The 16,704-nt window shown below is 52.6% G+C and overlaps 1 protein-coding gene across 1 annotated transcript in view; it reads right to left on the bottom strand.

Annotated features, from left to right (window-relative positions):
- The window catches only part of WDR27 (WD repeat domain 27), a 62,941-nt gene that overhangs the window by 38,460 nt on the left and 7,777 nt on the right, over positions 1 to 16,704 (bottom strand). The window contains 7 exon segments of the mRNA XM_074368916.1: positions 522 to 953; positions 1,089 to 1,201; positions 1,810 to 1,905; positions 2,317 to 2,794; positions 2,797 to 2,866; positions 4,115 to 4,185; positions 13,534 to 13,675. Coding sequence (XP_074225017.1) covers positions 522 to 953; positions 1,089 to 1,201; positions 1,810 to 1,905; positions 2,317 to 2,794; positions 2,797 to 2,866; positions 4,115 to 4,185; positions 13,534 to 13,675 — 1,402 coding nt within the window.

Raw genomic sequence — 16,704 nt, 5'->3', positions numbered from 1 at the left:
GTGGCCTGGGCCACACGGAGAGTCTGGCTCCACCCCAGAGCAGTTGGGAGCCCTTCGGGAGCACAGGGGAGCAGGCAGGCCCTTCAGGAGTGGCCGCGGCCGCTGTGCACTCGGGGAGCAGGGAAGGGGTCGGTCACCACCCTCGCACTCAGCGGCCAGCGGTGACAGAGCCTGAAGATGGACACAAGGACGGCAAGGAGACACGTCCACTCAACCTGATGAGGGGAGGCGTCCAGGCACCTCGCCAAGGCCCCAGCGGAACACAGACAGAGCTGACTTGAGTCTGCAATGTGGCCAAGACCCAGGAGTGCTGGGGGTGGAGGGGGTGATCCAGAGCCCGCACACCAGGAGACAGCAGACAAGACAAGGGCAGGGCAGTGCAGAGGTGACGGGGACCTGCTGAGTGCCGCCCTCGCTGGGGATCAGTGATCCTGTCCTCAAATTCAAATGACAGGCTTTCCCCACTAAAACTGTCACCCCCCGACCAACACACACACATTACAGTTACGAGAAATTTATACCAAAGGTTGTCTGAACTGAGGTCCTACCTCTGGAACGTAGAACAGCTTCTGGGTCAAAGCTCGCCAAGTTAACTATGAACAGGCCGGTCGCACTCCTGATCCACAGGCAGTGGGCCTTCTCAGAAGAAAGTCTGATTTGTAAGAAAAAGAGAAAACACTGGAGGGTCTTCCTCCCCAGCCTCAGTTTCAGGGCAGAGCGTCCCCAGTCCACGTGGGAGGGGCCGGTGGCCGTGACCTCGGGCGCCTTCGAGCCTCCTCTGCCAGAGCTGCAGCCACGGGCTCTGATCACCACACCCGCCAGGGAGCCCCGGGCGCCCCCATCCCGCGAAGACAAGCACTCAGATGGCCACAGACTGGCCAACCCAGCCTGGACCTGCAGGGTCTCTGTGTGTTCTGAGGCCCAGCCGGGCAGGCACACATCGGCTCTCTCTTCTGTTTTTCAGTCAACAAACCAGATGCTAATAAACCACCCGCGCATCCCATTCTGGGTACGCCAGACCCAGACTCAGAGGGCCTCCCAGGTCACCACCAGGACACGAAGCCAAACACTGGCCTCGGCGGCCCCACCCCCCACCCCCGCTCCCCGGGCTGTTCCCAGGTCTCGTCCCAACACCAGCCGTGGGGAGGTCCCCAAGGCCCTCTGGTCAGCGCCAGCACAGGCCAGCGTCTCTCCCGTGCCCCTGCGGTGCAGACAGGCAGGGGAGCCCGTGCAGAAGCCTGGCCGCCTGGCCCAGCAGGCACGGCAGGGCTGCTGCTGCGCCAGCAGCCTCCTCAGGCCTCCCAGTCCAGCAGGACCGGAGGCCGGCCTTCAGTCGCCGCCAGAGCTCTCCGCGCCCTGTGCATGGCAGACGGGAAAGCAATCCCAGCACACTCGTTTAGTCAGAGTTAGGCAGTGGCTTCCTTACGCTACCGAATACTTTAAATATTTCTATCAAACACAGAGAATATAAAATTCTTTCGGGGTCAAGTGTAAACGTATGGTACACGGAAAGGTTTAAAATGAGTTATGATGACGTTTACCCTTTGCCCTGTTACAGAGGTCAAGACCTGGCTTGATTTGGGTGAAGAAAATGAAAAAACTCCCATTTCTTTGATTAAATAAACTAAAAATAATTGGCCAAGATTATCAACCTTAAGCCTTAAATGTGCGACCCTAGGAATGCTTATTCCTCCTCCAACAGACAGAAGGACCTCACGTCTACTCTGATGGCTCTAGGAAGGCTCTCCCCACGGGGCCGAGCCAGGGCACAGGGCACTCACAGCTCAGCACGGGCGCCAGGCTCAGGGCGGGAAGTGCTGCTTCGGCCCTTCCTCCCGGTTCCGCCCGCTGTGCAGGGAAGCCGACTCTCCCAGGACAGAACTGCCAACAATCTGAGACGTGACACTGAAGTGACGGGTCGGGGTCAAGGTGACAGCTGGCACGCTGGAGGAAACACTCGTTGCCAGAGTAACTCAGATCACAAATCAAGAGAAACGCTTAGGCCTGTGCACTACGTGAAGTGCCAGGTCAGAAACAAAAGTGAGGCCCTGCATCGCGGGGCCCGGGAGGGAGAGGGCCGGAGTTCCCAGCCAAGGCCCGCAGAGGCGGCTGAGGAGGAGCCGTCTGCTGGGAGCTTAACTGTGAATCCCGGAGGGGGCTCCAGGTTTACTTCGTGGTAACTGGGTATTTACACGAGAAATGAAGAAAGCCAACGCAGAAGCATGAGGAAAAACAGACCTACTGGAGAAAGGCCATTCTGACCTACTTTAAAAAGAACGAGCTTAAAGCCATTTACCAAAAGGCCACAAGCTGAACTAAAAGAAGCAAAGCCAGTGATGAGAAGTTGGAGGCGGCAGAGCAGACACATTCGCTGTAACGGGAAAGTGAAGGGCCTGCATTCGGCAGGAAAGAGGGTCATTGGCTGGATTAAACAGTACAGCCAATGCTTTCTCCAGCAGTGCCAGCGCCTTCTGGGGCGGGAGGTGATGCCAGGGCACGCGGGGAGGAAGGGGCTGCAGCAGAGGGGACGGGCGGGGCCGGCCTGCGGGCTCAGCGTGCAGACCCTTGGCCCCGGGGCCCTGGCCGTGACACCACCCAGGAGGCCAGGAACAGGGCCCCCTGTTCACCAGGACAAACTTCACCCGCCCCTGCCAGCCCCTCTGGGGAGACCTGCCTGGTCCCAGGACCCGAGCTGCCTGCTTCCTCTCCCCCTGCCCTGCTGCTCCAGGAGGGTCTGCGGTGTCACCCGGCTGGCTGCGAGGCTGGGACCCAGCCCTCCTGCTGGAGACGCTCTTGTCTCCCTCCTCAGGTCCACGTGTGTCACACAGCGATAGTGGTGTCCTTCAACCAAATTGAAGATCCAAAGCTGCAGAAGTGAGACCCATGGACACGTCCCCACCACGTGGCCCGGGTGGAAAAGCAGAGGCCGCAGAGAAAGGGGCCGGGAGCCGGAGGGGGCCAGAGACGAGTCCAGGCGGCCTGCAGCCCGTCCCTCCCTCAGCGCCCCCATCATCTCCGCGTCCCCTCACCCTCGGGTCACCGGTGAGAGTGCAGACAGCCCCCAAGCCACAGTCTTCCACCAAACCCTCATGCCCAGGGCCCCGGCCCAGGCTCCACACACACCACCACGTGCACGGGCGACAAGCCCAGCACGCGTAACAGCGGTCAACTTGGTCAAAAAGAGAAGAACTACCTCAGCTTTCAGGCGTGCCCTTGATACCGGAACTCTCAGTAAGGGCAGACGTGTGGTCTCGGGCCTGCTTCCGGCACAGAGCTCCGAGAACTCTTGGAATTCCCTGATGAGAGGGACGTTCTGTTAACGCGGTGACGCTGGAAAGCCTGGGTCACTTGAGGGTGGGGGTCAGTGAAATCACCAGTGAGCTCATCCGTCCTGCCTGAGCAGCGAGGTCTCCATTAAACCCCGAAGGGCCAGCTCGGGAGCTGCCAGGAGGTGGACACACCCTCCCCGGGAGGGCGGTGGGAACAGAGGCCTCCACGCTGGGGACCCCCAGGCCTCGCTCTTCATCTGGCTGCTCACCTGAGGACGGGGTCGCGGGAACCTCTGGCTGGGTGACCTGGAGACCCGGGGACCTCCGTCCTGTGGCTGGCGCGGGACGAGTGGGTGCTCTGGGCCCTTGGCCACCTCTGGCCGGTGGGGTCAGAACTGAGCTCGGCGGGGGGACCCTGCTGCTCCCTGTGGGGAAACCCCACATGCGCTGACAGAAGCGTCACAGGTGACGTGCTCAGCGTGGGAGGGGCTCAGCACGGGAGGGGAGGTGGCCCACAGGAGGCTGACCCGGGCCACGTCCTGACACAACGCCCCTCCCGGACTACGTCCACAGCAACTCTTAAGGAACAGAACAGCGCCCGTGCGGCGTGACGTACACCTAAACCACTCACCTAAAACCTGAGTTTTGAAAAAGATCGAATGTCTTCAAATGTCTCAAAATACAGAAAGCTGACAGTAGTGGTTGGACGAGCTTTCACAGAGGACCCAGCTTCTCTGCAGGCGAGGCCCCGGGGACACGGCCGCAGCAAAGAGCACAAAGTCCTCTTGACTCAGGGCGCACACCGCGCAGGTGTCCGGACTGGCCCCGAACGCCGCGGCCCTCACCTGGCCGTCCGCACAGCCAGTGACCGGCTGTCGGCTGCGCTGGTCCAGGAAGAGACCGAGCAGCAGGGAGGCTGTCGGACAGAACACTCGAGTGTTTAGCCCTAAAAGGACCTGATGCAGTTCTAACCCAGAATGATCAGTTTTTCTTCTTTCAGTCACGTCTGAGCTACTCCAAGTGAAGTTCTCCAGCAGGAAGCAGAAGCTGCGGGTGAAGGCGAACTTGGAAAACCACGTGGGGGCTGCGCGTGGGGAGACAGTCTCCGTCCGGAGTGCCTGACAGAGCCCCTCTGCCCCCGGGAGCCTGGTGCGGGCGCTCCAGCCCCTCCCTGAGTCACTGGCCCCACCAGGCACGGAGCACCCACAGCACGGTTCTCAGCAGAGGGAACAGGGAAGTTGTGGGGTTAGTGGTGAAAACAGCAGTTAAATGAATGTCTTTTTTCTTACTTGCTGCCTAGGATGTCATTCCATTTAAAATTTATTCTGAATCTAAACTGTCAAGAATTTAGAGGGAGAACTGAGATAACTGAGCATCTGAAGCACCGCGTGTCCCAAATAAACTGGGACGGCACCACCGTCAGCTGTGCGCCAGCTTCCTGGGCCACCGGACAAATGCCACATAATTACCTCAGGGGAGGGCTTCCAACGTAACCCCAAGAAGCACGCTCTGTCCGTGGGACTGAGAAGTGCATTCAGGTTGTTAAGACGTCATGTTCTATGCGTGGACAGGCCATCTCAGGGAGAATGCTGACTCTGGCGAATGTGACAGGAGTGCTGCTGGGTCCCGGCGTCTCTGTACACCCTTTACGCTGTATTTGCACATTATTTCCACCAAGAGCTGCCTCGTGTCAAGGCTCTGCCCCCGTCCTCCACGCCCTCTGGAGCACACAGGTGCCCAGGAGCGCGGGGACCCCAGTCCTCAAGGAGCTTGGCGGGGACCCCAAATGGAGCTCACGTGATGAGAGACGCTGGGGGATGCGCCACCCCACGACGGCGTGGGCCCCATGGAGACCTGCCCCACGCTGCCCGGTGCTCAGCCCCCCCATGACTACATCCTTTCACCGACAGGATAGTTTGAGCAAAGTAAGCAATTCCCTGAGAACGCCATTTCTGCCGCCCGGCTTGGTCAGGGCGGCCCCTCCCCTCCCGCACCCACTGGGTCCACTGGGCAGAGGCCTCAGCGCCCAGCCTGCTTTCTGCGGGACAGCAGAGGGGGACCGCACTTTCCTTAGGGCTCGCCACCACGCTCTTCCCATTTTCTGAAACAGAAAGGCTCCTACTCCAAGCATAGGCTTAATTTTAAGTTAAGAACTTCGAGAAGATTAACTGTTAAGTGAAGTGTCTCAACACACAAATGGGATGAAGCAGCTGTTCACGAGTGACACGCAGACCCCTCCGTCACAGCTCCAGTTCACAGAGTAATAAATGCACTAGGGGAACCCGGTTACCCAGAGCCTGTGGACAGAAAACACGCAGAAGCTCCAAGCTCCCTGTTGGCACTGATGAGCTGTGCACCAGCGATCCACAGCTGGCCCCACACCTTTGGATGCTCCCACTCTCCAGAAGAGGTAGAAATGCTGTCATTACTGCTACAGCTTGGGCCAATACTCCTACCCAGTTGCAGATGAGTGTGTGTGCGTGGTCGTCCAAAGCAGAAAGTAAGTACATAAACAGTGAAAGTATAGAAACACAACAGAAGAGATCAGAATCCTGCGCACAGGAAGAAACATTTCCAGAAATAACCACCGAGGGGTCTGGGAGACTCTGGACGAGACGAGGCTGGAGACGCTCGTGGCAGGCCGTCACCGCCCCCGGGGCAGCTGTGGAGGGGCCGCCAACCGCACCCGCCCTCCCGCTTTCCAAAGCCCAACTCTAACCCTCACAAGCCCTGCGGCGACGGGGCCACTGCTTCCGTTTCACAGACGGGAAACGGCGGGCACAGAGCGGCTCACCTGCCAGCCGCAGGTGGCAGGGGGTGGAGCTGGGTGCAGAGCAGGGGACACGACACGTTCCAGGTCGCTTTCACCAGGCAGAAATTTCACGGGGATGACAGAAGTGTTTTTACAACCTCTCTCCTGCAGGTGCCCGTTAACTACCCTCAGACTTCCTCCCGTTACTACCTACAACACCCTCAGCCCAGCAGCGGAGCGATAACCACAAAGACGAGCTTGCACCTTCAGTCAATTTTGTCTTAAGCCCGATTTAGTTCTGGCTGAGTCTTCCGACCCTGGGAGATGGCTGTTCTGCTGGGCCCCTAGGACACGCCGGGGAGGTGAATTCGGGTGCTGGCCCCCCAAGGCCCCGGCTTCCAGGAGGAGGGTCCCGCCCCCGGCTCAGGCCTGCCGGGAACGCTGGGTCTCCAGAGGGTGCCGCGAGCGCCCCGACCCTGCCCAAACACCAGGCTCCGGGGCAGGCCGACAGCCAGCCGGCTCGGGAGGGGCACCGGCATCTACGTGGAGCGAACATAAGCCCGAGGCCGGCACGCAGGGTCCCAGCACCGTCGGCAGCTCTGTTGGGTCTTCAACGGTCTAGCACCCATTCCCACACCCTGAAGCTTCGGTCTTCGGACACGGAGATGACGCAGTGTGTCTGCCAAGGACAAAACTCGGCCGCGGTCCCTGGGCCCCGGTGCCCCTCCAGCACAGCTAGTTTGGACCGGCTCTGGGAGACACGGTGAAGGAAGACGGGTCACTGAACGTTCTGGTGATCATTAGTACTAAGTGTGTGAATCTCACAGAAAATAGTCTCTTTTAATACAATTCTACTTTTACACGATCCCCTGTTCCAAATCTGAAACAATCTGAATGTCAACCCGAAGCTAAAATCCAGGGCCTGAGCCCAGGCGATGTCAGGGGACCAGACCTGACCCAGGCCGAGCCCACGATCCACAGCCGCTGCCGCCTGCCCGCAGAGGGGCCCCGCTCCACGCGCCTGCCCCTCCCTGCAGACGTCCCCTTCAGCACCCGCTACTGACAAGACACAGCACCCCTTTCACGAGGGAACATGAAGCCGCCGCACCCAGTGCGGGACGCTGCGTGCACCCTGCCCGTCCTCGGGCACAGTCGGGGGAGCAGGTGCAGCTCCGCAGTGGAGCGCGGGCGGAGCACGCGCGGAGTCCTGGGCTCAACCCCAGCACCTCCCTTAACAGCAACCAAAACAAATTTTTTTACTAAATAAATAATCTGATATCATCTTATTTTTAAAAAATGAGGTAATTAAAAATAAAAGGCAAGATTGTAAGCGTGTGGGAGCAGGGGTGTTATGAACATAACACATTTCTACTCCCTCCAATTTCTGTGAAACAAAACGAGTCTATTTTCATCCTGAAAAATACTTTGTTTCCTTTTGACAGGTTATGACTGTATTTTATACAGTTAAAAAGTGCCCTCACCAAAAGGGGTTCAGGATTCACTTAGAGCCTTTCAGAACACGCTGCACAGCTGTCCGCCTGTGCCTCCTGTTAAAAGTACGTGAAGTCACCCCGTCCTCATGGGCCCATTAAATGACCTTCCCGGTGGACCTCCCGGCACGCACGGCCCACCCGCCGCACAGGCCGCCCACCAGCCGGGAACAAGCCGCTGGCCCGCTTTCATCGTCACAGACTTGAGTGAGGCTGGGAGCCCACACGGGACCTTCCCTTCTCTGTCTTCCTTCCAACACTGCCATGGGACGCGTCCGCCTTGCGTTCGCTCTGGTTTTTTCCCCGACATGAAGGTGGTGAGTTCTTTAGGTTTGAGGGGTGACCCAGTGCTAATCCAGTTACCTATCAAAAGCTGTCTGCACAAAACCTTTCGCCTCACCCCAACACCTCTCTGCGCAAGGCTCCCAGCCCCTCCCAGCCCGTGATCCCACCGCAGGACCTCACGGACCACCTTAACCTCTTCTTACACGTGCACAATTTCACAATTTGGCCAAAAAAAAGTCTGAAGACAGAACGTACACTCTGTACCCAAACTGCCCAGCACGGCGCCAGTTAGTCATCAGTTAAGATTTTGCGCCTAACATCCTTCCTAACCTAGACTCGTTGAAGTGGACACGGCAGGAAAGTGCCTCGCAGGCAAACAGCTTGTCAGCTGTGTCCGTCTGGCAGATGGGAGACACGCCGCGACACCAGCCTGGGACGCCCGCCTCCAAAGTACGTCTCAAGCGGAACCTGAACTCTGACACCACGGCCCCTCCAAACCCTGACACCTGGGTCCCTCAGCCAGGTGACAGTACCCACTCCACAGTCACACACAAGGTTTAAAAATCGCAGGACACATTCACTGAAACCAGTCCCAGCTACAAATTAAGGCAGGAAAGTCCAATTTTTGGTGGAAAGCGGGTTTCAGCAGAAGAGATAAACAAAAGCACCGCGCCGCCCGGGCCTGGGGGAGACCACCAGGCGGGCGCCCGTCAGGGAGACACGTTTCCCTGACGAGTGTGTTTAAGGCCATCCCTGGGGCCCAGGCTCCACGCAAGGTCTCGCGACCTCATAAAAGAAGAGGATCTGATCCCAACGCTTCCCGGCTGCAAAATGAACAGGCGTTTTCCCTCGTCCCCCCAACATCTTTACAAAGGTAAGCCCGCTGAAGCCGTGAGAATGAGGCAGGCGGGCCCCAGCGCCCGGCCACGGGCTCAACAGGCGTGGGGCTCGCCTCAGTGTCCAGCGTGAGGACTTACTTCCAGCACACACGGCAGCCACACGGTCCTCGGGACTAAACCTTAAACACCGCACCTTTCCCAAAAGGGTGCCCAGGACAGCCCCTCGAGGAAGGAGCCCTGGAGGGAGTCCAGCAGTTAGTGTCAGGACAGCAGAGGCTCTCAGCGACAGCACGACCCTCCAGTAACATCACGAACACTGATGGCACAACCCTCCACTTACTCTGAGACCACGTGCAGAGTGACAGTGAGCACTGATGTGACCTGGGCTCTTTGAGCAAAACCACTGAACATTAAAGTTCTTCTGGAAAGATGTGGAACCCAGGGACAGTCTGTAGGACCGTGTCCTCACGGACTGTGGGTCTTGGGGAGTGCACACGCCTGGGTCCCTCCTGCCCCTGCGTCCACTATGGCTCCAGGCCCGGCCGTGTGACCTGCTCTGGCCCGCGTCAAGCAGGCAGAGGGACAGAGCGCCCATCTGAGCCGTGGCCTCCGGGCCTGTCCGCTGCAGGGAGGGGTCTCCAGGCCGGCCTCAGCTTCAAGTGGGGCCACTCACCACCGCGCCCGCCAGGGCCTGGCCTGAGACTCCAGGCTGCTTGTTGGGACCAAGATTATATAGACAGGACACATGCACGTATCATCCTGATGTTTACCCTGGAGGGTGGCCACGTGGACTGCTCCATCAGCACCCAGCAAGTGCGGGCACTCCCCCCGACGCGTCTCCAGGCACCAGGAGGCAATCCTGGAGCCAGAAAGAGAAAGCTGGCCTTTGAGGAAAATCTGCATGTGGGGTACAGCGGGCAGGAGGCACTCAGATACCAGTCACCTAAATAAACCATGTCTGTCGAACACTAGGAGGCGCTAAGCACTACGAGAAGTCAAAGAAGTGGTTGGGCGCTGCTGGCGGTCAGAAAGGGCCCACAGCAAAGGGGCCCCGTGAGCAGAGGCTGCACATGACGCTGAGACCGGCAGTAGGTGCTCGGGCCCCAGGCTTGCAGTGGGACCGGCAGCCTGTAGGCTCCAGGTCTGCAGGAGGCAGGAAGGCAATGGAGTTTGGAGCAGAGACTCCCTAATCAGGCCCTGATTTTTAAGGGACTTGGCTGCGGGGGCTGAGGGCAGGCTGCAGCAGGCAGTCAGGTGAGCACGACAGTCCGGGGGGACAGCCTGGTGGCTCAAAACTGCGTGGCTGCAGGGAGGGGAGAAGTGTTCACACTGACACGTGTGTGTGTGTGTGCGCTATGAGTACGCATGCACATACACACGGGTACATGAGTGTCACTGCAGTGCACGTGTATACCGACTGCGCGCGCACGTGTGCACTATCACGTGTGTGCTGCGTGTGCACCACGCGTGCGTGTGCTACATGTGAATGTTGTCTTTGTGCACCTCACACGCACTGTGTGTGCACGTGATACATGCGTGTGGGCGTCAGTGCTGACACACCGATGCTGGAGTCATCATACTACAAACTAAACAAAAGTGAGGAATAAACTGTCACACATCCTGTTGCCCAAAGACTTCCCAACTGAGTGACTACAATCTCAGTGCAACTGCACAGAAGTCAGATTCCTTAACGTGGTCCACACCTTTCTCTTTTTCAACTTTTTATATTGAGGTATAGTTGATGGACACTATTACATAAGTGTCAGGTGGACGACATAGTGATTCATGACTTTTAAAAGTTATACTCCATTTACAGTTATCATAAAATACTGGTTAATCCCCCATGTTGTGCGTACGTGCTTGCTGCATCCCTGTTTCATACATACTAGTTTGTATCTGTTAATCCCTTAACCCACCTCCTTCTCCCCACTGGTAACCATGAGTTTGTTCTCTATGCGTGAGTCTGTTTCTTTTTTGTTGTATTCACTACTTTGTTTTATTTTTAGATTCCACATACAAACACTATCACACAGTATTTGTCCTTCTCTGTCTGACTTATTTCCCCGCGCACATCCCCCAAGCCCATCCATATTGTTACAGATGGCAACATTTCATTCTTCTTTATGGCTGAGTAGTATTGCACTGCACGTATGTACCACATCTTCTTTATCCAGTCATCTGCTGATGGACATTTGGGTCACTTCCGTATCTTGGCACTTATAAACAGTGCTGCTGTGAACATTAGGGTGCATGCACCTTTTTGAATTAGTGGTTTCTTTGGGGGGGGGGCGGGGATATATACCCAGGAGCGGGATAGCTGGATCACATGGGAGCTCTAGTTTTAGTTTTTCGAGGAACCTCCGTACTGTTCTCCACAGCGGCTGCACCAATTGACATCCCCACCAGCAGTGCAAGAGGGCTCCCTTTTCTCCACATCCTCGCCAACATTTGTCACTTTTGTTCTATTTGATGACAGCCGTTCTCACAGGGCGAGGTGCTCTCACTGTGGTTTTAATTAGCCTTTCCCTGATGACTAACAATGTTGAACATCTTTTCAGGTGCCTGTTGACCATCTGCATGTCTTTTTTGGAAAAATGTCTATTCAGTTCTTCTGCCCATTTTTTAATTGGGTTATTTGGTTTTTTGATGTGGAGTTGTATGAGCTGTTCACATACTTTGGATATTAACCCTTTGTTGCTCATATCATTTGCAAATATCTTCTCCCATTCAGTAGGTTGTCTTTTTGTCTTGTTGATGGTTCCCTTTGCTTTGGAAGAGACTTTAAGTTTAATTAGGCCTCATTTGTTTATGATGTTTTGTTGTTTTGTTTTGTTTTGCCTGAAGATGTAAATTCCCCCAAATGCTGCTATGATTGTGTTAAAGAACGTTCTGTGCTTTACTGTAAGAGTTTCATGGTCTCTGGTCTTACATTTAGGTATTTAATCCATTTTGAGTTTATTTTTGTACACAGTGTTAGGGAATGTTCTAATTTCATTCTTTTATATGTAGCTGTCCAGTTTTCCCAGCACCACTTATTAAAGAGACTGTCTTTTCTCCATTGTGTATTCTTGCCTTCTTTGTTGTAGATTAAGTGATCGTAAGTACATAGGTTTATTTCTGGATTTTCTATCCTGTTCCATTGATCTATGCATCTGTCTTTGTGCCAGTACCATATTGTTTTGTTTCTGTAGCTTTGTAGTATAGCCTGAAGTCAGGGAGGGTGATTGCCCCAGCTCCATTCTTCTTTCTCAAGGTTGTTTCGGCTTTTTGGAGTCTTCCGTGTTTCCACACAAATTTTACCATTATTTGTTCCAGCTCTCTGACCCACCTGACTTCTGACTTCATCTGATGAAATCCCCCTGACACCACTGACCTCCCCTGACATGCATTCCTTCTCCTCAAACAGCAGCCCCTCCCCAGCCTCCCTGGCCTCTGCAGCGTCCGCAGCCCTGAGCACGTCCTGCCCGCGTCCCTGCCTGCCTGGTGCTTCTTTACTCCACCATGCTTCCCACAAGTGCCAACTTGTTCATGTGTTTCTGGTCTGTCTCCCACTCCAAGCTGTAAGTTCACCACTATCTTTGTAAGGAGAGAATATTTCAACTCACCTACCTCTTTTCAGAGTTCCACAAAAATCACAGATTTCAAAATAAAACAATCTTAGGATTAAAACCAATTAGCTGATGACATCACCTCCACACAGAACAGGTTACTGGATATGCAAGGATGTGCAGTGGATCTGCAGTGGACATGCAGTGGATGTGCAGTAAATCTGCAGAAGATGTGCAGTAGATCTGCAGTGGGTGTGCAGCAGATGTGCAGTAGATCTGCAGTGGGTGTGCAGTAGATGTGCAGTGGATGTGCAGATCTACAGTGCAGTGCAGTAGATGTACAGTGGATTACAGTGGATCTACTGGATGTGCAGTGGAACTGCAGTGGATGTGCAATGGTTCTTCAGTGGATGTGCAGTGGATCTGTAGTGAATGTGCAGTGGATCCACAGTGGATGTGCAGTAGATCTGAAGTGGAAAGCTGTGGATCTGAAGTAGATGTGCAGTGGGTTACAGTGGATCTGCCTTGGATCTTCAGTAGATCTGCAAGATGTACAGTAGTTCTGCAGTGAATCTGCAGTGTGTGTGCAGTAGATCTGCAGTGGATGTGCAGTGGATGTGCAGTGATGTGCAGTAGATCAGTGGGTGTGCTGTGGATCTGCAGTGGATCTACAGTGGATGAGCAATGGATGTGCAGTGGATCTGCAATGGATCTGCAGTGGATGTGCAGTAGATCTGCAGTGTATATGCTGTGGATGTGCTGTGGATCTACAGTAGATGTGCAGTGGATTGCAGTGGATGTGCAGTGTATTGCAGTAGATCTGCAGTAGATGTGCAGTGGATCTGCAGTGGATGTGCAGTGAGTGTGCATTATATCTGCAGTGGAGCTGCAGTGGATGTGCAATGATGTGCAGTAGATCTGCAGTGGATGTGCTGTGGATCTGCAGTGGATCTACAGTGGATGTGCAGTAGATGTGCAGTGGATCTGCAATGAATCTGCAGTGGATGTGCTGTGGATCTGCAGTAGATCTGCTGTGGATCTGCAGTGGATGTGCAGTGTATCCGCAGTGGATGTACAGTAGATCTGCAGTGGATGTGCTGTGGCTCTGCAGTAGATCTGCAGTGGGTGTGCAGTGGTTCTGCAGTGAATCTGTGGTGTATGTGCAGTGGATCTTCAGTGGATCTGCTGTGGATGTGCAGGATGTTTCTCACACAGAGCATCCAGCTTAGACACCTGGTTTCAAGATTTAAGGAGTCAAAAATGATCCCCAATCTCCTTACGTTAACAACTATATTTAAGAGTGAGTCATTCCCTTTGTACATTTCTCAGTGTCTTTTAAACTTCCATTACTTTCAAGTACTTTCTCTCTGCATTCATCCAGGTTCCACAGGATAACATAATCTTGTGATGCAGAACAGACGAGACGTGGATTTGCCATATTCCCAGATGCCACGGCAGTAATTGGCTGATGGTGTCCTTTTAGGATCAGAAGCTGAAGAAATTAACAAAAACCAAAAGTATCACAGTTTAGAGATAACATTTAAAGAAAGAAAGAACATAACAACATAGCCTCAGTCCTAGGAAGTCAAAGGGATTGAGTTTTTCAAACACATTTATTTCATATACTCATTTCTACTTCACCTGGTGAAACTCCTGTTCACATTCCACTCAACCACTCCCACAGGTGACCCATCTCACCGCGACTCAGCACCACGCACAGCACATGCTAGTAATGGTGCAGACGCCCTCTTCCCGTCCTCCACTGTTACTAATTAGACAAATGCATATCACATCCCCACAACATGCCAGAAGAGGTAACCGCTGTGCCAAGCACTGCAGGATGAGGAAAATGACAAGGGTCTGACAGGAGGAGGTCCCTGGCAAGGCAGAATATGTCTAAGAAGCTGCTGGTAACAAGGTGAAGCCAGGGGAGGTTGGGCCAGGGCACAGACGCCTACGTTACAACAGCTACACAAGAGCCTGGACAGAGCACAAGGAAATCAGATGCCAGCAAAGGATGTGCAAACAGAGGAGTGCAGTAACCAGACGTGCTTTTCCAGAGCATAAACTTCTGCAAGTTTAGAAGAGATCAGAATGGGGGGTGTGGTCAAAAGCAGAATACAGCAAAGGAGACACAGTGAAGGCAGAAGGAAGGACAGAAGCCAAGGTCACCAGCACTGAAGGCTGAGATCTGGGGTGAACTCAGCACACGGACGAGAGGAAACACCGAGGGTGGGACAGGGTCCAGATGGGCCAGGCTGTTGTCCGATGGGCTGAGGGTCTCAGGCCGCCCCTCGGTGGACAGCTCCACATCCAGCCCTGGCTCAGATGCACCAGCCCCCTGATGAGAGTGACCAGAGAAGCTGGACGACTGTTTAAAACATCAGCGAGCAGAGAAGGAGATGAAGAACTAAGATCAGGGGAGAAGAAAACGGAGAGAAAGGGGCCTGGCTCCGGGGCCTCATCTCTTGCAAAGACTCCACCAGAGGCAGCTCCAGACAAGTCCAGTAAAGCATTCGAGAAGCTGAGACATTTATGAGGCTGGGGCACAAAATGGTTGATTAAGTGCATCCTTCTCAAGGCATAAACAGAAGTATCTTATTGGGAGAAAAGCAGAGAATTCTGTCGCATTACAAAGTACTTCTGAGACGAGACTCCACAGCCTTCAGGTTGAGATTCCGTACGCTTTTCTCCTTTAAAACCCTATAAGTGGATTTTAATAACTTTCTGCTTTAAGAAAAAGATACAGCCGCCTAAGGTGGGAGGGAGGGACATGTCACCAAACAGCTAAGGCTTAGAGTAGGAGCCCAAAAGACCAGACCCAGGGTGGGAAAGTGAACTGGAAACAGAAGAGACTCCTGCACCAGACCACCTGAACGTCCTCTCAGCCCTGACTGGGCAGGGGTCACCTGGGATCGCTGGTGCCCACAGCCCACCAGCCATCAGAAGCAAACATAAATTCTCTCTGGAAGAAGCTAAGATCATACAGAGCCTCAAACTCGCTGTCCATTTTTTTCATATATAATGTCTGATAATCAGTCAAAAATAATCAGATATTCAAGGAGACAAGACCATTCCATCAAAAACCAAGAAAAATAAAAAGTGATGGAAAACACCCACATGCCACTCAGATGGCCTTGAAACCAAGCCAGAACTGAATCAGATGTCAAAACCACTAGACAAGGACATTTAAACAGTCATTACAACTTCATTCCATATGTTCAAAAAGTTAAATAGAGGCACAGAATATATATATATATATATATTTTTTAAGACACAATTCTAACTTCAAGAGATGAAAACTAAAATAAAAGATGAGAAACACACTGAGTAGGATTAAAAATAAACCAGACATTACAGGAAAAGCAATAGATGACCTGCCTAGGCTTGTGTCTAGCAGAGAACATGAGTCAATCCTGAAGATCCTTGAAACAGAAAGCACCAGGCCGTGGCGGGCCCTGACAATTCTACTAGGCATTTAAGGAGGAAATAATACCAGTTCTCCAAAACCTCCTCCAGAGAATAGAAGAAACAGGAGGAAACATGTTTTTTCAGAAAAAAAAGAGGGAATCCTTCCTTATTCGTGTTTTGAGACCAGCATTACCCAAATACCAAAACCAGACAAAGACATTATAACATTACGGACCAATATCTCTCATGAACATAGATGCCAAAATTCTCAACAAAATATTTAAAATACATCAAATCAAGCCAATGTATAAAAAGAATTACACACTATGACCAAGTGGGATTTATTCCAGGCATGCAAGACTGGTTCAACATTCAAAACACCAACTAACCCACCATATCAATAGGCTAAAGAAAAAAAATCACATGAAAATATCAACACATGGAGAAAAAGCATTTTAAAAATCCAACAGAAATTCATGATAAAAACTCTCCATATACTAGTCTCTCAGCTTAATAAAGAATATCTACAAAATATCAAAAACTAGTATTTAACTAATTAATTAATGTTTAGCTAGTATTTAATTATGAGAAACCAGAAGTTTCCCACTAAGATTGGAAAGATAATGATATCCCCTTTCACCACTCCTTTTAACTTGTACTGAAAGTTTTAGCTAATGCAGTAACACAAGAAAAGAAAATAAAGGTATAGTGTCTGAGAAGGAAGAAGTAAAATTGTGTTTGTTCACAGATGTTCACGTGATTGTCTATGTAGAAAACCCAGACGAATCAACAAAAAAACCCTGCAACTAAGCGATTATAGCAAAGTTGCAGAATACAAAGTTAAGGTATACAGTTCTGTTGCTTTCCTATACACTAGCAATAAACAAGTGGAATTTGAAATTTAAAACACAATAGCATATACATTAGCAAAATGTATTGTAATATGAAATACTTAGGTAAAAATTGAACAAAATATGTGTAAGATCACTATGAGGAAAACTACAACTCTGTTGAAAGAAACCAAAGAACTAAATGAATGGGGAGATATGTCATGTTCATGGATATGAAGACTCAATATTGTCAAGATGTCAGTTCTTCCCAACTTGATCC

The sequence above is a fragment of the Camelus bactrianus genome, chromosome 8 (assembly GCF_048773025.1).
Source record: "Camelus bactrianus isolate YW-2024 breed Bactrian camel chromosome 8, ASM4877302v1, whole genome shotgun sequence".
Classification (NCBI taxonomy): Eukaryota; Metazoa; Chordata; class Mammalia; order Artiodactyla; family Camelidae; genus Camelus; species Camelus bactrianus.
This window is presented reverse-complemented; position numbering and strand designations above follow the sequence as displayed.